This window comes from Antennarius striatus, chromosome 16 (genome assembly GCF_040054535.1).
Source record: "Antennarius striatus isolate MH-2024 chromosome 16, ASM4005453v1, whole genome shotgun sequence".
In the NCBI taxonomy this organism is placed as follows: domain Eukaryota; kingdom Metazoa; phylum Chordata; class Actinopteri; order Lophiiformes; family Antennariidae; genus Antennarius; species Antennarius striatus.
Window position 1 is genome coordinate 6,604,366 of NC_090791.1, and position 21,776 is coordinate 6,626,141.

Genomic DNA, 21,776 nt, shown 5'->3' on the forward strand with positions numbered 1-21,776 from the left:
ATTCCGGTTTGACAAGGACGCAAAATTGTATATTCATTGCAATCCATCTAAAATACAATTTCTTGCTTATCAGGAAAACAAGATTTTCACTTCTCATCCATTCTGGTAGAAGTAGTAGTTGCAAATAAAATTTGTATTCAGAAATGTGGTTATTTTCTAACCAAGATAGACATATATTTTATTAATCCCAGAGGAAATTGCACAAGCTAAATGTATATAAAGACGTGCGACTTAATACAATTAAGATCCAGACTATTCCCTACCCTCTGATCAGTCCTCTGCCCCTGAAAGTGAAGACAGCCTAACTGGTGGCAACAACTATAAAACAGCAGCATGGTGATGAGGATGTTGATTTAAACAATGCAAGCAAAAAAGAAAAGAAATATAAACGCCTTAGTCCATGAAACATGAAAGCAAAATAAATCCATGCGGAAACAGATCCCCAAGTCCTGGTCCTAGATTAGTGACACGGCACTGGACTGATTCAACTCCTACAAAGTCTCTGACTGGCCTTCTCTCTCTCTGACAGGTCACAGACTCTGACATTAGTGCATCATACTGATGTTTGGGACATACAGTATAAAACCCAAGCTCAGAGATCTCGCGATACTTTAGGATAGTGACGACATTTCCTTTGCAGGGTTTGATTTTTTAAACGCGCCAATCGACGGCGGCGGATGTGCGCGACCGCTCCAAGAGCCAATCAAAACGCTCGATTCAGATATTTAAAGGTCTGCCTGGCAAGGCTACGCACGACAGGAGCTTACGTAAACTCGAGGTAAGTGGACGTTAACTATCTCTGTAGTAGTTTTAAGTAAGTATTACTTTGTTTCGAATATTTAGCGTTAATATTTGAGTACGTGGTTAATTTTTTAAACAGTGGCAGCTAGCTGACTACAGTTATTCCTTCACGTCGGCCTGCTTAGCTTGACACGTCGTTGGCATCTTTCTGTCTCAAGGCGGCCCGATTCAAGTTTAGTGTTAAACAGCTAACTTTTTTCCAACTTTGTCTGCAGGAGTGAAACTTCATATCGCTGTTGTGTATATCTCTCGATATTCGAAAATGGCTGAAAACGCGGTGCGTCTGAACAAGTTCAAGAACAAAGGCAAAGACGCTAACGTGAGTCGCATGCTAACGTTATCCGCCAGCTTCATCTTGGAACATGTGTGACCCCGGTTTTCCTGTTTTAAATCCGCACAGGAGCTTCGAAGGAGGAGAGTGGAGGTAAACGTTGAGCTCCGTAAAGCCAAGAAGGAAGATCAGATCTTCAAGAGAAGGAACGTGTCTGCGTTACCGGAGGATGCGACGTCTCCTCTCCAGGAAAGAACCCAGAACTGTCAGGTTAGCTTACCACCTGGTCTCTTTAGCTGGTGTTGAACTAGTTAAAGTTCGACGCTGGTCCAACATCAACACTACTGTAGATGGTCTAACAAAATCACTGCATTCATGAGGTTCTTTTCATGTGACAGGCTGCCCGTCAGTGGACACTGGAGGAGATCATCACAGGAGTGAACAGTGGGAACGGTATCAGCCAGCTGCAGGCCACACAGGCTGCACGGTAATGTGTGATTATAGAAAAATCTACATTTGTACACTACTTTATAACTACAGTGAAGTAAATTATGTTTCCTGAATTTTCCTGGTTGCAGAAAACTGTTGTCTCGTGACAAACATCCTCCCATTGACCAGATGATCAGTTCTGGACTGATCCCCAAGTTTGTTGGCTTCCTGGGACGGCTGGAATGTCCTCCAATTCAGTTTGAGGCGTCCTGGGCTCTGACAAATATCGCCTCTGGGACAGCTCATCAGACTGCTGCTGTTGTCGAAGGCGGGGCAATTCCTGCCTTTGTTGCCTTGGTCCAATCCCCTCAACAACACATTAGTGAGCAAGCCATATGGGCCCTTGGAAACATTGCTGGTAAGTTATGGATTATCTTAATTATAATCATACTGGATGATTAGAAGTAAATGTTTTTGACTGTGATTACTTTTTTATCTGTAGGTGATGGATCAGCTCTTCGAGACAAGGTCCTCAAACATGGAGTTTTGGCTCCCCTGCTTCATCTGCTGGAAGTCCCTGACTTGTGTGAATTTAATGTAAGTAATCTTGATTTCCCCCCCCCCCAATTTTCTGATATAAAGGAGGAGTTTTGTCCACCTATTTGCAGTTTACTGGATCATTATTTTTTCACAAACCTTGTTAGACAGCAAAACCACTGGAATGGTGAATTTTATTATTGCTAACTTGAATAAACTTTTTCCTTCAATGAAATGCTGTCTTGAAGGTTCAGATTTCACACTTGTTCAGGAGTTTTGTCCACTAGGGGGTGCCATATGTCAGCAAAATGCCAACGCTTTACAGTGGTACCTCTACTTACGAAATTTCTCCCAGAACCAATTAATTTCGTAAGTAGAAAATTTAGTAAGTAGAGACTCGTTTTCCATGCAAATACCCTAACCCGTTCCAAGCCCCCCAAAATTCAGACAGAAATGCTTTATAAAGCATGAAAATGCATCATGTAACAAATACATGTTACAATTAGATTATTACACAACAAATGAGTTGTGCATAATGTAAAAAACAGTAAAAATTACTGTCTTATACCTTTTCACTGCTGTCCTCATTGTTTTTTGCCCTCTTTGGTTCATCCGCTCTTGCCTTACCTTGACGAACAACGGAGTGAATTCCTGTCCTCCTTCTGAACTTCTCCAACCACCCACGCAATGACTTAAACTCCTTAAACTTCCTTTTGTTTTAATAACGTGGCGATTGTGGATGCATTACGGCCATATTCTTTGGCGAGATCAACCAAACGCATCCCTTTTTTATGCTTTTCTATTATCTCTAGCTTTGTTACAACAAACTCTTCTTTACCTCTTTTCATCACTTTCTTGGGGTCCATAGTAAATACTCTAAAAGTTAATACATTTACGTAAAACTATCAGAACACTTCATGGGTCGAGAGCCGATTGACGACGCTGCATAGATGCCTATCTAGCTACACAGAGGTCCCTCCTAGCCAATGGGATGCTAGGTAATGGCCAATGGCAGAGCAGCTATTTGAATGTTGCGTTCAGGAACCTGTGGGAGCTGCGAGTAGCAGCCCATTCTGTATTTTTACCTATCGTAACTCGAAATTTCTTTCGTAACTTGGAGGCAATATTTTCCTGTTGAGTAAGTAGAAAATTTCGTGTGTAGACATTCGTGAGTAGAGGTATCACTGTATTGTCTTGGGTTTTTATTTACAGGCCAGCTACCTGAGAAATGTGACCTGGACTCTTTCAAACCTCTGCCGCAACAAAAACCCCTCGCCTCCCATGGATGCTGTCCAACAGATTTTGCCCGCTCTCATCCGCCTCCTGCACTATGATGACCTGGAGGTTCTTGCTGATGCCTGTTGGGCTATTTCATACCTGACAGATGGCTCTAATGAACGCATTGAGGTTGTGGTCCAAACCGGCTTAATGCCTCGCCTGCAGCAGCTACTGGGATTTGATGAGCTCTCTGTCCTTGTACGTATATAATTTCACATGATTTTGTTGTTATTCCAACATCTATGAAATGACAATGAAATTGGTCAGTTCTTATCTGGTACATTGCCTTGAAGAAGCTTTGTAGGTTCTCCAGGTTATGAACTGACCTGTTTAAAACCTCTTCAGACCCCTGCGCTTCGTGCCATCGGCAACATTGTGACGGGTACAGATGAGCAGACTCAGGCGGTTCTGGATGCGGGGGTCCTGGCTGTTTTCCCCAAGCTGCTGCAGCACAGAAAACCCAACATTCAGAAGGAGGCAGCCTGGACTCTGTCCAACATTACTGCAGGACGAGACTCTCAGATCCAGGAGGTCATCAATGCAGGCCTCATTCCCTACCTGGTTGATTTGCTTGTGCGGGTAAGTTAATTGTTGATGGTATGATTGTATGTTTAAAATTCATTGTTTAAAACTGATGCTTACATCTAGCGTTTTGAATCAAGTGTGGGGTCACCATTTCCTTCTATTCCCCACAGGGTGACTACAAAACCCAGAAAGAGGTTGTGTGGGCTATTACAAACTTCACCAGTGGGGGCAGCATTCAGCAGGTGGTTTTTCTTGTTCAATCCAATGTGCTTGAGCCTCTTCTGAATCTGCTCTCCTCTAAGGACGGCAAAACCGTCCTGGTCATTTTGGATGCCTTGACCAATATTTTCATGGTGAGTAAATTGTCATTAAAATGTGTGTCTTTTGCCAGAACTGAGAAATTGTTGCCTTACCAACTGACTTCTTTTTAGGCTGGGGATAAAATTGGAGAATCGGAGAAGCTGAGTCTGATGATTGAAGAATGCGGTGGACTGGATAAGATCGAGAGTCTGCAGACTCATGAGAATGAAATGGTGTACCAAGCAGCTCTCAACCTGATAGAGAAATACTTCTCAGATGTAAGTGTCTATAAGATTATTAAACTAACTTTTTGTCCCTTTCCATTCTTGTTCTTACTTTGTGTTTTATCATGTTGAAGGAGGAGGAGGTGGTGCAGTGTGAGGCCCCAGATACAACCACTGATGGTTATGCATTCCAAGTTGGTGAAAACCAGAGCAATTTCAATTTCTAGATCCCTTTTTTAATGTACTGTCCTACTCAAATAGTTTGTCCTTCTATTTGTTGTAAAATGGAGCTTTGTTTGTATTGTACATATTGTTTTTAACATGTGTAAATAAAGTTGGACCATGTGTGTGGGGTTCCACTAGAGAATATTTGTAGACATCTTTTATTGCAAATGTTGATTGTACAGAGTTAAAGGAGCACATTTCAACATAGGGAAGATGCAGTTTAGTTTTCCATGTGACGTAATATCTTGTGTAATTCCATAGCACTGGAATTTCAAATTTTGTCTAGTTGCTGTATGATGCTTTTTAAGAAGGTAAAATTCTCTGGGTAGTGGAACATCTTAACCCGTGCATAAAATGGTATTCTGGAAATGATGGATAGATATAGATATATACTTTAATAATTCCAAAGGAAATTCAGGGTGACTTCTGCTCACAAAAGATGCAAATAAATGCTCATAACAGTGACTGGCAAAGACTTTACATTAATTACATAATTAACATAATGACATTATTACAACAGAAAAACCTAACATAAAAAAGGAAGCAAAGGAACCTGAAAGAAGCATTAGATGTAAGAAGATGTAAGATCAGAACATGTGGATGAACCAAACTGTAGACTGACACTTAGTGTTCCTAAGGACCCCCACAAAGTATACCACAGTGCATCCCAGTCTATCCACTTTCGGCTGACCTTGATGACCCTGCAGCTGGACAGCAAATTTGGACGGCATATATGGAACATTGGTAACGTTTCATGCATGATCTTTGACACAAAACATGCTGATGGATATAACCATTTAGGAAGCTAAATGGTTTTAGCTTTTTAAGAAATGTCTAAGTAGTCCTTTGACCCCAGTCAGCCTCAGTGTATTTGAACATGATCCAGCGAAGCAGTCACAGTAAAGATACAGCATGAAACAAAGTTGAAAGACATGTGACTCACATGTTACGTTATCCACCGGCTTCATTTTACAATATGTGTGACCTGGTTTCCTGTAAAAGGACCTTCGAAGCAGAAGAGTGGAGGTAAACTTTGAGCTCTGGAAGGCCAAGAAAGAAGATCAGAAATGTGATATTGTATTACCGTACTTGGAAATTTAATCAATGGAAAGACCTGAAACCTCCATTATACAGCCAATGGAGCAGAGCTATTAAATATTAAACTGGAGAAGATTAGGGTTAAAGCTAGAGTGTCTAACAAAAAGTTAACAAAGATGTCTGAAGTGTTTGTGTTCCTCTGAACTTTAGTTTATTCCCACAACACATCCAAAAGTTTTTTTTTTTAAAAACCCTCGTTGGTGGTCATCAAATAAATGTATTTCATTTTTTTAAATTGTTGCCTCAAAAGTGATCATCTTGTAAAAGCTGACAATGACGGTGTCTTTCTGAGCATGACGTTCCCATCGTCCAAACCTGAGTTTGCACAGATCCCGTTGTATGGACGGGACCGCAACACTATGACATAAAATTTGCAGTCTAAAATCATTTCAGTAATGATTATTTACGTATAGGTAAGTGTAAAGGAAGCATTAATCTTGTAATAGTAGTAATAATAATAATAATAATATTCTAATTGAAGGACAACTGACATTCTGAAAGTTCCAGAATTATCAGTAAATACTGAATATCCAAATAATCTCATCAGAGTTGTTTTGCAGCGTTTAACAGGTTTCTTCACAGTGCAATCGATTTTGTATTACAGTAATCTTAAATGTACACCCGGTTTATTCCGCTCACCCCCGACTTCTTCTACTGCATAGTCTCTGCCTACTATTTGTACCTCAGAGTGCCCCCTACTGGTAAAGATACATATTGTTCAAAATTCAATTTCCTCTGGTTTGCAAACAAAACTTTTTTTTTTTTACCAAGACTTTAGTTGAAATGCCAAAGCATTGTCTAAAATGTTAAGTTTTATTAGAACATTTTAAGGTTTTTTTTTAATGTTTCAGCGATTCTCTTTCAATGCAAACTGTTTTGTTTTATGAATAGCGGAGATCCCTCAATGGTCTGTATCAGGTCAGGTCAATTATGTCCAAAAGAACAACGTAATAAAAAAAAAAGATGAAGTCCATAGACTAGTACCTATCAGAGACTTATTTTTTCAGCTTCATCACTCCCACCACGTCTTCTGCAGTCAGTGGAAGTGGTTCAAACATGTGCAACTACAACAACAACACACTGTATGAGCTTAAAAATGTCAGGTTGTCTCTGACAAAAAACAAACAAATAAACAAATAAGACAGACTTTGTGGAAGTGAATTTTCTCAGCAAATTATAGTCACATGTTTACTTTTATTATCATTTAGGTGTGAAGAAGCCAAAAACGCAATGACGGCCGACAACGCAGTAAAAGTTCTGAAACGGTAACAGAATAACTTTTGTTTTATAACGTAATATTTAATTAGGAGTTAGGGTTAGTTAGTGCAAAATTATTACGTTATTGGCCAAAAGTTATTACATTATTGACTCAGGACTTTTTTGTTATTGTCTTTTTATATTTCAAAAATGGGCAAATGTATTATTATCGGTTCCGTTATTGGCTTTAAGGCAGACAGACAGCCGGAGCGTCTCGCCTCCGGCTCCGGGACTCGATGACCTGAGCGTGATCGGTGAGGCGCCACACACACGCTGGTGATAGGTCCCACTCCCCCAGCCCGTGCTGTCGTCACTAGTCAGCTCCTTCCTTCCAGCAGCCTCCTGAAGTGGGATCCGGATCCACGCTGGAGGACGCAACAGTTCCACTCTCGCCGAGCGGAGAGGAGGACTCAGTCCGAGGCAGGAGCTCCTCACGAAGATGTGAAGACCCCAGCGGCTCTGCAGCAGCTCGATTCCTCCTTTCACCGGGGAGAAGACATTTTTAGTCCATGCACTTTGTAGCAGCGTTAATCATCTTTTCTTTTTTACTATCTTTTTAATTTTTTTTGTATTGGTGAGCCACCGCTATGGCTCTGTATTCCACATCCGGGCCACAATGCCCTGACTCCATTATTGTCTAAAAACTGGCGTAAGGGTTGATAAACCTTGTCATATTTTAACAGTTAACACATTTTTTTTTGCGTACGGTGAAGGCTGGACCCGGGAGGACATGTCTAACCAAGGAGTTCGGCGGAATGGCCCTGTGAAGCTGCGACTAACAGGTAGCTAGCAAGGATTTTAAATCCCCCCACACTAGCTAGGAAGGTACGGTGTATTTGCTGGATAAGCACAGCTCCCGTGGGCCAATGAGTTGGCTCACCGCCGGCTTTTTCATCCGTGATTTTCACATATTTGGTAACGGTTGCAATTCTTTTATTAAGCATGAGCTGTTTTCACGGAACTGGCTAATACCTGAAAACCGGACGAATGCAATTTGTAGGTAACCCTGAATATGGTATTGGAAATAGTCTTAACCTTTTTCACAAGCTATAACAGTTCTTGGGATGTTGTAGCTATGAATTGTATCGCTATGTTGTATGAATTGGTTGTCGCTTAATTTAAATAATAAATTCTGATATTCTACAACCTGCATTTTAAATATTTATTGTTACAAAGAGTGTACGAGTGCTATCTAAGTCCCACTGCTGACACAGGCTCTCATAAAGTTGGCTAGCTGACGTTAGCTTAGCCACACAGCCTTCCAGCTAGCTTCAGTCCGGCTTACAGTCCAGAACAGAACCAGATTCGGTTCAGTTGACAGGCAGCTGCCATAAGAGACTGCACCTGAGCAATGTCCCAAAACGGCCTGCTAACAGTCAGCTGTCTGGATATCACTGGTGCTGCAGCAAAAAAAAAAAAAAAAAAAAAAAAATCACCTTTATGTTGCATCCCAGCACAGAACGTGCAGCTCGAACATGATATCTGAAAACCCGCTGTTCGTTCTGATTGGAAGAAGTGGAGACACAAAGGAGGTGTTTTAATATGAATATTGATAAGAATAAGAATTTAATGAAGTGCAGTTGCAAGGTGACAAGGACAACAAGCTGTAATACAAAAAAACATGTGAAAACATTTTGTAAAAATTGTAGCGTATACCTCAACAGAAAGTATGCACAGCGAAAACAGCTTGGTTCTAGCTGAATTGAAATGCTAGTGTGCCATCAATGAATGTGAATATGATTTGACATCAGTGCAGGTGGTTAAATTCTGACTATAAAACCTCCAACCTTCCGGCTTTATTCTGATAATGCTTCATTATTCATTGATTTCCCCCAGAGATGTGTTACTGAAAAAAATTTGGATGCTTGTCTCTGAAGGTTGAGATGGTCTCCTAGTGGAGTTCTATAAATGTGACTCCACTGGAAAGAAAAATAGCAGCAGGACCTCACAGACCACCTCACATCCTGATAATAATTTACACTGAACATCCCACTTGACTGAAGCCTCTTTTACATATCCTCGACAGCTAAACAAAACCGTTAAGCGTGTGTTGCCTCTTGTTCTTTGAAATGTTCAAAAGCGAAATAGTTGGTAATGCATGATGCCGTAGTGCAGAATGGGTGTGATGTTTGGTTGACACGCTACCTGTGTGCCCCACAAACATGAGAGTGAAGGCAACTATCAGCAGTTAGCAGCTAAAATAAAGAGGAAGAAAAGAACCTGGAAGTCTTTGCAAATTTTTTAGACAACCTGAGTTCTCAGAGCTCCTTGCCTGCTGAGTCAAGAACAGAATCAAGCTCCACAAACGTGGATGGTCAGCGATTGTTGTTGTTTGTCCATTGTTGAGAATGTTCTCCATGTTTTACACCACACTGGACATCAATGCTGTTTTGTTACACATTGCACTTCTTTTGCTTGTGGAAAACCAGCATTCTGTAAAGAATAACACATTGGGATTGTATTATGCCAGCTTTTGTTCTGAATGAATGAAGCATCAATATCTGTTGCTTAATGTTAATTCACACTCCAGGGCATGTGCAGTACTTTTCTCAACATGGAGAAAAAGAAAGAGCTATGCAATGGTGATGTTGCTCAAACTGCACTTAAAATAGCCTTGAAATTATCTCATAAAGAGTAACACCACGCCATAAGATGTGATGTTGACCATCTAACAACTACACAACTGTTTTCTGCTGCATCATTGACACGTTTTTATTTTTTCCTATCCACTAGCAAGCACCCCTCAGGAAACTTTTTGTCATAATTATGTAATATCATGCCCTATCATCAGTCCTTTGCCATTGCTGAGCTCACTTTGTGACGTTTCTGCTGGCCTCCAGCGTGGAGAGCAGAGCAAAGCAAGGTTCAGAAAGGAAGCTCTATAGGAAGTCAGAGGAGATAAGCTATAAATTGTCATGCATTTCTTTGTTTAGCACAGCACAGCTGTGTATACTGGGTTGATTGGTTTGCTGCACCGGGTAGTAATGGGTCCATTATTGTGACATTATAGCTGGATGTTGTCATCTGTACTTAAGGTTTTTAGACACATAGTCGCTGATGAATTTATTTCCAGGCAGGTCCCAGATGATGAGTTGCTGCTTTCAAACAGGCCTGTAGTTGTTTGTGCTCTAGGCGTCTCTCTTCGTTGACAACCCCCCTTGTCCGTTTGAAGCAGATGTTGCAGATGTTAGCCAGCTATTAAACTGGAAAAATATGGCAAACAAGCTGCTAAAACTAACACTTGGGGTGAGAATTGCCCCTTGACTACACGGGACAGGTTTCCATTATACTCTACAGATGATCACCCCTAAACTATGTGACACACAAACACAGCTAATGGCATTACGCACATGATCCACCGAGTCATAAGTTACATCATGAAGTCACGCTTCATTGCTTTGTCTGATCATTCTTCAGACATAGTTCAAGGTATAATTTTGCAGTTTCTTATGCAATCACACATCTGTTGACTTGCTGTAGAACGCCAAGTCAGAGTTGCTTCAACAATCCCTCCAGTCTGTCACAAACTGTGAATCACTACCTGTCTGTCATATAGTCAAAGCAGACCTGTCAGAATCAAAGATGTCCGGTCTTTGCTATTTTCTGCCCAGGAAGATGTGCAGAAGAATGATAAATTAACTGATATTTGTTTAATTTGATTCAGATTCTAGGTGTCCGTTGCCATTTTAGCCTTTGGTTTGAGTTTGACTTGTTAAACATATGGTTTGCTCATCTTGAATTCTTTGGCACGACGCAGACGAGCTAAGAGAGCTATCTCAGTGGGATTCCCTAGAATTCTCCATTCGCATTCCCACCTCTTCCTCTCTGAGTCACTCCTGTTCTTTCCGACTGTAAGCTCCTTTCCCCTCAGACCGAGTCCAAAGCACATTTCACTCCCACCCTTGTTGAGCTTCCTCCGTGATGCCTTAACCTCCTTCTAATATACACTCTGTAGGTAGCTGTGTGTCTCTCTTTCAATGTGATTAGCGCTTGTTTTAAATAAATGAAATGGTGCTGCAGCTGAATCCCCAAGTAACAGAGCCAGCACTTTTATAAAGTTCTGGAAAATTTCCCAGTTTTGTCCCTTGTAAGATGACAAACAGTTGAATGGACACAGAAGCTACTTGAGAAGAAGTCTCATTTTGAAGATGCAACAAAGACCCTGGGGTTTCACACTGCCCCTCTGTCTGGCTTTGAATGAAAGACTGAGCTCCCTCCTGTTATTGCTTGTGCCCATTTTTTTCAATGCAGTGTAGTCTGACTGTAGTCTACAGACTGGGGTCTTAGGATGTTGGATAATTGATGGCAAAACCCCCACAGCTGGACGCAGATGGTGCTGTGAAGGCAGAGGACCTGATGATCAACATGGTTTTAATGTGGTCTGAGCTGGCACTCGGTGCATTCATGTGGTCTAACTCTGAGCCATTTTTACAGAGTGGCTGTATGGAAGTGATTTGGGTTCATCTGGGTGTTCAGACAGGATACACTGTAAATACACAGTGATTAGCTCCATGTGGCGAACTGTTGAGTCTACCGGCCCAACATGGACATGCATTCTGAGCAAGCATTTCCACATTTTACTTTAACGAGACGTGAAAGAAAACAGAAATAACGGTCGCAGAGGAGAAGAGAAAAGAAAGCGGGGTAGAAAAATCATAAGAGGAACATAACGAGCATTTATATTCAATCATTTGTAAACATTTTCCTTCTTTCTAAGGGAACCCACACGTAATTTTAAATTGTTCCATCAATTAATTGGCTGGATGGAGTTGGCTTTCCTGTTGGTTCAGCTGCTCTTCAATGAGGACAAAGCCCTCTGCGGTTGCTCTACTGCCGCCAGCACCGGCCTGGAGGAGGCCAGATGTAGCCGGGGGAGAGAGACAGAGATGGGGCGCTTCTCAGAAAGGAAGTGCTCCCAAGACCTGAACACTTGTCCAAACGTCACCCCTGACAGGTGGGAAGCAGAGCAGGACACACACACACCCTTTTGAGGTTCCCCTTTCATAATAAAGGAGAGATTCTGTTACTCAGCAGGGTGTTGGCTGACTTGTGCTGGTTATGTTGTTGCCAGGTGCCTGATATCTTTGCCCCATCATTGTGTTACTGTGGTGTGTAATAGGGAGTTTTGGGGAGATTGGCTCTTCCTTCGTGGTAGATCATCACACTTCAGACGAGCTGCTTTTTTCCATTAGTGACAGATAATATTTTCTTGTAGCCACACACCCTGTTTAATTTGGAGGCTGAAGGAACTGAGGAAATAATCTACGATGTTCTCCACTGCTGAAGACCAGTGAATTCCAACCAGAGCTGCTTGGGTTTTAGAGGGGTATTTTCTGCACTTGCCTGTCTTCGGGGTCACTTGCGCCCTGCACCGCTGTGCCACCCCGTTTCATTTAGTCAGGATGAATGTAAGTCCTGGACCTATTTTTTTCTGGTAGAGTGCCTCCTTCAGGACAGTCAGCAGTGAGGAGTGTGTTGTGTCTAAGGAAGTGCTAATCCTTGGTTGTTTTGGGAAGACCTTCAAAGGCCTGTTTTGATATCCTGGCGGTGGTTAATGGTACAGAATTGGAACAGCAGTGAGTGTGAGAGAATTGGTTCTCCATTCTGTCCCGAACACTTCTCCATCATTTCTAGTATGGATTCTCCGTATGATTGCATCTTATGTCGTCATCGGGAGCTGCAGGAAATTTTGTGTCAAGTGATGTCATACAATCTGTTACAGTTGGAGCTGAGACTCTCAGATTGAGGCTAGCTGCTCAAAGCTCCTCTAGTTGCTACCAGCATAAAGTCTTAATTAATCAATGAGTGCAGTTTGGATCACTGACTTGAGGGAAATGTAGGAAGGGAAATAGATAAAATAAATAAAAATGTTTGCAGTGATTTACATGCTATTTACTGTGTGTGTGTGTGCGTGTGCGTGTGTGTGTGTGTGTGCGTGCCCAGACACATATATAATATAAAGACAATAATCCAACAATGTTACAGAAGTACAATGCCAGAAAAGTCATCATTATGAACTAACCGGTAGCATATTGAACATTACAGTCTGTGTCTGCTTGTATGTCAGTGATTTTTGTTTTATTTTGGTCATTGATGTGTCTTGTATTGTGTTTGTCAGTTTCAAATGGTTGTTTACTTCTTTATTACAATTTTAGAATCGGTCACACATAAAATAGCGGTGCAAGGTCTTACTTTGTAAACATCTTCTCAACCACAAGGACTGTTAGTTCCTTAAAGGGATGTAACAAGAAAACTGAACAGCTCCTTGAATTGTTTCTGTATAAATTGGTGCTGCAAGTGGTATCAATTCTCATAAATCTACACTTTGCTAGCTTACATTAAGTGTTTCATACCATCTACGGCTTCTGTTTTGGTGAGAAAGTGTGTTTTTTCCCCATTCCTGGCTGCTTCACAGTTGTGTGCTGGTATTTTCTTTTATCATTATGCTGGTTGTGAGAGGAAGGCCTCTCCAATTGCATTCCAGTTTTGATCTGTCATGTCTCCCTTGTTTGTTTGTAGGGACGTCTGTGATTATTATGCTCTCTCAGCAGTCTGCCCAGGTGAGATCACTCAGCAAGTTTGCACAAAGCCTCATTAGGCCTGATAAATACCCACACATGCGGCGCTTGTTTCACTTTCTCTAGAAGGAGCGGTGGCGGCAGGGTGGTCAGAGCATTCCTGCCAGCTGTCTGATGGAGGACGTAACCTGAGAATTATTCTTTGACATGCCGTCTTTGCTTTAAACCTAAATGGACACGGGTTGATGCGATTAACTCCGGCTAACCTCAAGCAGATTGGTGGTGGCAGGGGGGCTCTCAAGTGTTCAGTGTTACTTGTTGGAGGTTTGAGGGGGTTGGAGGTTTTAGCACAAAAGCTGCAAGACGCCAACAGCTGAGCGCAGACGTCTGTCCGGGCTTCGGCCTGACGTTTGAGCCCCTCGAGTCCTCTGAGGAGACGGGGCCAGAGGAGAGATGTTTATATTCACACCAGCTCACATTTCAAATGGCACCTCTGCCAATGTTGAACAAATACACCACAGGATTCCTTTGTAGTTCAAAAAAAAGTGACTGCACATGCACAGAAAAGCAAATGTGATATTACAGCACTCCTGTTCCTTGACACACGTACTTTAGAAGAATCCTAAATATTTGTGGAGACTCACAGGCTGACCTTGTCCATTGTCCGATCTTGTTGACTCTTCAGGTTCATGTATAGTTGTCTTCTTTTAAGAGTCACATTTTTATTTGCTGGAAATTTATTATTAGACGAACCTAATAATCTAAACCAGGGTGTGCCTGATGATTCATCTCCAGGCAGATACGACAGTCATGTTGGAAAAGTTCTGAGACATTATTACATTCTTTTGCATGCATTATAATTACATGCACAACACCTTATGTACTGATTTACTTCCAGAGCTTGAGGCTAAAAGAGTTCTGTAGTCAGGATTAATTTTCTTCAAGCCAGTCCGGATTTGACTTTTCCCCAATGGTTGAATGAAATCAGTTTCTGGTTTTGGATAACGTAATTTTTTTTTTTTTGACTTGTGCATGTTCTCCACACATTGAACCTTTTTTTTCTTAACCTGAAAGTGTTTTCCCACAGAGTTAATAGCGTTATTATAGTTGTATTGTTAAAACTGAGTGTTGCCAGAAATGTACAGCTTAATTTAACAACCCAAGAGAGAGACTTTAAATATGGTCAAATGTGTTTCAGACATAACAGGACATGCCGCAAAGAAACATGTTTCACGTGACTTACAGCACACAGGATTCTGGGGCTTTGGAGACTTTGGGACGGTGGTTATAGCTGAAATGAACATGTAAATAATATGAAATAATTCAACTTAACCTTAAATGTGTAACATAATTAATACTTTTATATTACATTTGCATAATAAAAATAGTTGCTTTAATATTCCGTTGATGATTTTGTACACTGAATAAAATTCGTGCAGTGTTAGAAATCAGCCATACGTGTCTGTACAGTGTTTTCAGCTAGGATTACGACATGGTTGCTGTCCTGATTCTTTAAAGTGGCCAAGGTGCAATTCATTCATTGGCAGGGTGCTTGGTGGAAAAGGAAAAATACAGCTGGGTGGCAATGATGTAACACTGGGCCCAGATGAATTTGTGAAATCATTCTTAGAACCTGAAACGCCACATGATTCTGGGGGTGGGATTGGGAGCAACATTTCTGGCATTTAATGCAGCAGTGTGGTGGTCCTCAACTTCTGTTAAACAGGTCGATGCGGTCCACTTTCTCCACTGGAGCTCGATCCAAGCTTCTCGTCTTCTCCCCTCCATTACATCACATGGGGCGATGGAGCCAAGAAGCTGGAGAGCTGTGCAGCCACTGAAATCAACTCAGTCCTCCAGCCAACAGTATTGCAAGCTTGCAGAAGCCCAAGCTGTGCCACGCTTGGATTCGCTCACTGTTTTGACTTCTCTGTTAGTGGCAGTGGTGAAGGTGCTGTGGAAGACTTTACTCGCCAGGATGTCTGTCTGTAAGATGCATTGTGTCATGCAGAGTGGAAAGACAGTGATGTACTATGTAAGGGTAAGAGGAATGCTACTAAAAATTGCCATTGTGGAAAGGTTTCCCACTATTTGGATCCAAAAATAGTTGGGGTGGACGCTTCTATTATGCAATTACAGTGGACTGTATCATGCAGGGAAAAGGTGACGTGAGATGGATGAAATGTTCTCACACAGAAAGCTGCCAGCCTCTTCTCACATGTTCCAGTGTGTGGTGAGCTGCCCCTTGTAGCAGGTTTTGCAAAGAAGGATAAGCTGTTGTCTTTAGTTGGTGGGTTTTTTGCTGTTGTCTGTCTTTGCATCAGCAATTTTTCTCTTTAAAGACTGGTTTGGTTATAAACAAAACGTGGACAGACGAGTAACTCTTCTTTCACATCTTCCTCAGGGTTGCATTTCACTATTATTTATTAAATGTCATTTAACTTGCTCATTATTTTCTAATCATAAAACATCATAAATAATTAAAGCAGCCACTGCTGTTGTAATTATGATCACACGTAATGTTGTCATTAATGTCCTGGTAAATTTATGACGGTACATTTATCACTTCATTAAAGTCCTCAGTCACAGCTTCCAGTGTTTTTAATTTTGGTGTCTAAACCTAATCATCCTGCTACGTATCTTTACTGCAGCGTGTCGGTTCTATGAAACCCTGACCCTCAATGGATTGACCTCATGTCTCAATGTGTTCAGTGAGAGCTCTCATCACTGTCCAGCAGGTGCTGAGTGTGATATATGAAGATATACAGCTTCTGTCAGTCATGGCCTTCTGTCCTTTTATGAAAAGAAGCCCGTGGGAGATATATTATGTCTCCTGTCTGTTCTTTCCTCTCATTCCACCGTTGTTTTATGCTTTTGGTCATGGTGATTTGGTGCAACAGATGTCCCCAGATGTCCTTGTGTAACAGGACTCCTGGGAATCTTTCTTTTCTGTGTTCTCTTTGCACGTCATAGGTAGCATACGTTTCGGGAGATGTTTCTTGGTTTCTTATCCAGTCTTCATTTGGGATACGCGTGAGCTTGGAGTGTATCATCGACAGCCTCTGTAATTCTTTTTTTAAACTTGAAAAGAGACTTTCATGATCTTTTCCCCCTCCTTTTTGTGAAGTTTTTTTCTCTGTTTTCCTCAGCATTAAATGATGCACGGGGGATTTTGCTGCTTTTTTTCCTTTTCTAATTTTCTAAATCTCGGAAATTGCAGGTCTTTTAAGAGGTATTAGAAGATTTTCCTGGCAGTTAGTCATTCCATGAGTGCTGTGCTACCAATGAACCTAATATCTGTATACTGTGACCAGAAGGCGGCTTATCAGATTTGCATATTACATAAGTAGATTTGCTCAAATATAAAAATCTGCCAAAGCTGGGATATTTCCCAGTCCTTACAAGTTGCTATGCATTTCACCACATTTCCACAGTTAGCCTGCGCCCCGTGAAGAGCTGGGCTGAGTTCCTGAAATTCTACTCTGCTTTTTTACTCTACACCCCCTGACAGCAGTTAAAGGCTAAAGTTTAGTGGTGTATAGACATCTTTAAAAAGTAACCCACTTTTGTCATGTATGGGGCAGCAGTGAATGTGTGGTTTGGTTGCCTTTTTGGCAAGGAGTACTCCATGAAACTGGGGATTTTTGAGAGCTGATGGTCTGGTTCCGCTTTTGCACGATGGTGATTGTTAAACTGCTCTTCTACATTTGGGCATTAGTTCTTACAAATTACATCATCTCATACCTGAGAGCAACTACAGTTTGTATGCTGTTTCATTTATAAAACAGGGAAGTAGTCCAGAAAGGATGTTTTATTCAGTGGTCAAAATGTCTTGTTGTTTCACAGTGATCAAAAAGATAAGATTTCCATTCCTGCATAATATAATGTTATATTCACAAAATGATCAATACAGTAGGCCCCAACAACTGGTGTTTCTTCCTGTCTGTGTGTTTAACCTCAGACCGTCATGGTTCTTCAGATGTGGTATTAATGTAAAATACTCAACAGGTGTTTCTCTCTTCTTGGATTTCACGTAAACTCGAGTATATTCCTCTTCAACTGCACCAAAATCCAATTCCACTGTGTGACTGAGTGCCTGCCTTTGAGACTGTGATGCATTGACGCTCCAGCATCCAGCTAGCGTCATCCTTTTACCACTGCAGCCCCAGTGATGAGCGATCAAGACCATAATAGAATGATGATTAAGAGATTAGCAGGAGACAGGTTTAATAAAAAGAGGTTAACTAGCTCAGCCTTCATTTTCACATTCTTGCTCCCTCTCTTTAGGTTATGGACAAATGTAGATAGGGTAAAGGGAAGCTTTTCTGTTTATAGAGGAACAATGCTCTGCATGAGAGCGCCTGGTGCTGAGCCTGGAGTCAAAACAGGGCAGACAAACAGGCAGTCAGGCGGAGGAATGGCTGGGGGCTGGAGGAGAGGGGAAGGGATACTGTTCCCTGAAGATGTGTCAGACTGTCTGGCAGGTAGGGTCACAAACTGAACTGGAGGAACCAAGTGGACAGGAAAGGAGGTTCAGAACAGGGTCAGTCTGAGCCAGTGAGCCTGAAGAGATGTTTAGGTTCACACACTGTTGAGATTCCATGCAAAGAGGAGATGGGCTGATGTTTTGAAATGCCCCCTCCTCTCCCTCTTGTTAGGGCTTGTTTTCAGACAGCTCATACTTGGGACAGTGATGGTGATGGTGGAATATTAGCAGGCGGTTTTCTCAGTTCCCACACCCCCACTTCCTCCACCACATAGGCTCCAGTGTAACATTTGACCACAGGCAGTGTAAACCCTCTTCCCCACGGTGCTCCTTTTTTTCCCCAAGCTCTGTGGTGTGTGAACGAGAACGTTGAAGTCAGTCCACAGCTGATAAAACCAGACACTCCATTCTATCTTGTCTCCACCGTTGACTGCTACCATGGTGATGCCCTTTCCCCTCCCTCCCTCCCCTCTTTTCATCATGTGACCATCTCCCATCCCAGGTGTTTGGCTTGCGTTTGGCGGACTTCATTGATTCGCCTACACAGTGAGGCTCTTTGTTTTCCAGGCTGTGAGAAACTGGGTCCATCCTCTCTCCACAGGTGGAACTTTAACTTCACCCCAAGGTCTCTGCCTCTGCCTGCACTGAGCTTCTGTTGCCACTCAGAGGAATTGATTTTCATTAAGAGACAAGCTGCCAGAGAATGGAGCTGCAAATCCGGGCTGATAATCAGCCATATGAGGTGCTTGTTTAGTTTTCCCTGCTGTCCTCAAGGGAAGCAGCTCTCTTAGGGTTGTAATGTGAAAAGCCATTAGACTAATAAGCTACACTCAGCTGAGCAGCCACAAGAAAGTAAAGATAAAACTCCTGTATCACCAGGACTTATTCATGTATTTGTTTCTTCCACCGGTTGTCTGTGAGGCTGGAAATGTGCCTCAGACAATGCTACATTAAAAAAAAAAAAAAATCTTTTCATGTCTTGTATGGGTTAGCCTGTCTGCCTGCCAGCTCATCCTCAAATTCTTTACCCTTCTCTGCGGTTTGTTTAAACTAGCCATGCTCAGTAAAAGGTTTGAGTCATTCATCAGAGGGAGGCAGTAGTATGTCATCCCTGCTCCCACTAACAAGTGTAAAGTGGAATGACCACAGATAGGAAAGATGAAGGCGATAAACGCAGACGGTTGTTTTACTTGAGCCACAAAGTGGTCAGTGTAAACCTGGGTACTGAACTAATCATCCCTCTCACATGCACAAACTAGTCTAAATGATGGTCCGAGTGAAACCCTCTGGTGTTGCTACCTTTGTTTGTTGTCTTTTTCAATGTCTAATAGTCATCCCTGGCTGTGTGCTCGTCGCTGGCTGTGTGAGGCGGCGGTGTGTCCAGAATGAGAAACACAGGCGACACAGAGGAACCCTTCTCTCTGCTCCGTCTCCATACTTGCCGTCTCTATGACGACAGAGGATTTTTAGATGGGCTGTGATCCGCGGGGTCATGTGATACTTTTCCGGAGCTTGCGTCTGTGTTTTTGTGACAGAAGATTGTTAAAAGCCCATCGAAAAGTGCGATGATGCACTCACTGCTCCTTTGGTTCTGGGGTACGACAGACAGCAAACTAAAAGGGTTTCTCTGCTTTATTTTGACTTCTTGGAACCGTTTGAAGACATTTTAAATGTATTTTTAATATTCTATATCAAGCAGATTCCATACAATCTCAACCTGCAGTTCTAATCCATGTTGTGGTTTTATGCTGTCCAACCCTTCACCCCATATTAACGCTGGCAACCGACTATATTGTTTGGTTGAGCTAAAAATGGCCCCTCCCTGAAAACAGTGTAGCCATGGAACAGAAATGATGTGATCCTAGCTGGCATCTGGAATGACCATTTAATGTTTCTAGTTTTCCCATTATTTCTTAAATCTTGAGTCCGTGTGTTGTCGGTTTGTGAGCTTGAGAAAGCTCGTCCAGGATGACCAATAAAACAACAGATTTACAGCCCTGCCCAGGAGGTGTAAGCTCACCCACTTCCCTTAATGTCACATACTTTTGAGGCATTTCTGAACACCATAATGGCATCAACATTTCTCTTGATGTCATTGTATAAATGTTTTACGTCAGGAAAGAATATGTAATGTTCTTTGGTGTATGGTCGGTCATCATGCTGCTGATGATGTCAAGACATTACTGAGGCTATACTGTACATCATTCATTGTTTCTTATTGTGTTTGATTTATTTTTATCCTGTAAAATGACACTTAAAACTACAGCATTAGAAATAGTTGGCATTTTGAAAAGAAGAAGTCTCAGCGAAGGAAGCAGAAACCCTGCTGGTGCTCGATCAAACACATGAGACTAATCTTTCGGCTGGGCGTAACACAGCAGCTCCAACCAAGAGTACCGATAACTCAACCAAAGTACTCGGTTCAGTTTAAATCCTGTGTAGTTTTTGCTTGTGTGCCTCAATCCCACAGACACCCAACTCTACAGGGACAGGGCTTCACAAACATTGGCTGCTGGGGGGGTGCACCTGTGGAGCATCGCTGTGTGCACGACCAAATCTGATGCAATTAACAGACTGATTAAAAAGCAGTGGGAATCTCGTGCCCTGCCCCAACAAAATGAAGTAATTTAAAGTTTTATCCCCAAAAAAGAAAGCAAGGCACCCTCATCCTCTTTCTGCAAATCCAATTTTCACAATTTTAATTGAAAAATAATTTAAAGGTGTCTGAAGGTTGGTCACCTTCTCCATAGCAAAAATCAAAACATACATTGGATTACTTCTCTGCAGCAGGCATACATGTCTATTTTCTTTCTAAATATATATCATAATGATTTATAATTGTCTGTCTTGCATCATTTTCCAGTGAGAACTAAATTTTGATGTCTGGACTCTCTATGCTGAATGCTGTCCTCGCTCTTCCCTTTTCGTCTCCAGAATCTAATTGCCTCCCTGCATCTATTGTCTCCCTACATGAACCATTCCAGTGGTTTTCTACCCATTTTCTGTTTTCAGCTGTAACTCGGTCTCATGTCTGTTTTCATAAGCAGCCTATATAGGTATAATTGTAGAGCTGCCTTCCTGCTGTGTGGCTAGCTGAGAACTGCTCATGTACTCTCAGGAGGGTCTCTGGGGGGTTTTTTTTCTCAGCTCGGTTTGGGTTTGGGATGCACCGACTATCATGTGGGTCATGTCATGCAAAGGGAGTAAGCAGTGTTAATCGTTTCTGTAGATTATGTCTGCAGTGGGTTACTGTCTGTCTGAATTTCTGCAGAACTTGGTCAACTTTTACATAAAGTATCTATCTATCTATCTATCTATCTATGCACTATAAAGGTTTTAGAGTGTATGTCTCAATTGATTCCTTCAAGTGGTTTATTTTTAAATATTTAGACTCATTTTGAACTTGATTTTGACGTTTGTTTGCTTGTTGCTAACATTCATTCCCATGATGCTTGTTATTATCTTCACACATTGGCACAATTCTTTTTTTTTTCCATTAACCATGCTTTCTGCATTTCTCACTTGTAGTTTCTGTCTTCTTTTCTACATTTTGTAGTATTTCTTCCTATGGCCTTGACATAAAAATTGTATATATCTTTATTTTCTGTGATTTCATTTTGAACAATAGTGAGACAGTATTATGTGTCCTACAAAGGGTGTTTATTATTTTGTGTGTGTGTGTGTGTGTGTGTCTGTGTCTGTGTGTCTGTGTGTCTGTATGTCTTTGAACACTTATCAATGATCAGCTCAACTTTAGAAGGGATGCTGAAACAGTCTGTTGTGAAGTTGGTTAGCAGCAACGATCTTTTGAGCAACATCCCCTGTTA

General features: G+C 41.7%; 2 protein-coding genes across 2 annotated transcripts in view; both read left to right on the forward strand.

Moving 5' to 3' along the window:
• Nucleotides 1–728: 728 nt before the first annotated feature.
• kpna2 (karyopherin alpha 2 (RAG cohort 1, importin alpha 1)) lies at nucleotides 729–4,975 on the forward strand. Its single transcript, XM_068337684.1, has 11 exons — nucleotides 729–778; nucleotides 1,017–1,120; nucleotides 1,202–1,342; nucleotides 1,471–1,559; nucleotides 1,651–1,919; nucleotides 2,004–2,098; nucleotides 3,251–3,514; nucleotides 3,662–3,895; nucleotides 4,012–4,194; nucleotides 4,273–4,419; nucleotides 4,500–4,975. Exons 2-11 carry the CDS (start codon nucleotides 1,064–1,066, stop codon nucleotides 4,590–4,592), a joined length of 1,572 nt encoding a protein of 523 aa, XP_068193785.1. The 5' UTR covers nucleotides 729–778; nucleotides 1,017–1,063; the 3' UTR covers nucleotides 4,593–4,975.
• Nucleotides 4,976–7,114: 2,139 nt separating this feature from the next.
• Nucleotides 7,115–21,776, forward strand: part of smurf2 (SMAD specific E3 ubiquitin protein ligase 2) — a 41,371-nt gene continuing 26,709 nt past the window's right edge. Inside the window, exon 1 of the mRNA XM_068337681.1 lies at nucleotides 7,115–7,727. Within this exon, the coding sequence (XP_068193782.1) occupies nucleotides 7,676–7,727 (52 nt within the window). The 5' untranslated portion in view covers nucleotides 7,115–7,675. The remainder of the gene's footprint in view (nucleotides 7,728–21,776) is intronic.

Coding starts and splice junctions, on each gene's coding strand:
- kpna2 (XM_068337684.1), top strand. CDS start 1,064: ATGGCTGAAAACGCGGTGCGTCTGAACAAGTTCAAGAACAAAGGCAAA. Junction 1,560..1,650: donor CAGGCCACACAGGCTGCACG/GTAATGTGTGAT, acceptor TCCTGGTTGCAG/AAAACTGTTGTCTCGTGACA. Junction 2,099..3,250: donor CTGACTTGTGTGAATTTAAT/GTAAGTAATCTT, acceptor TTTTATTTACAG/GCCAGCTACCTGAGAAATGT.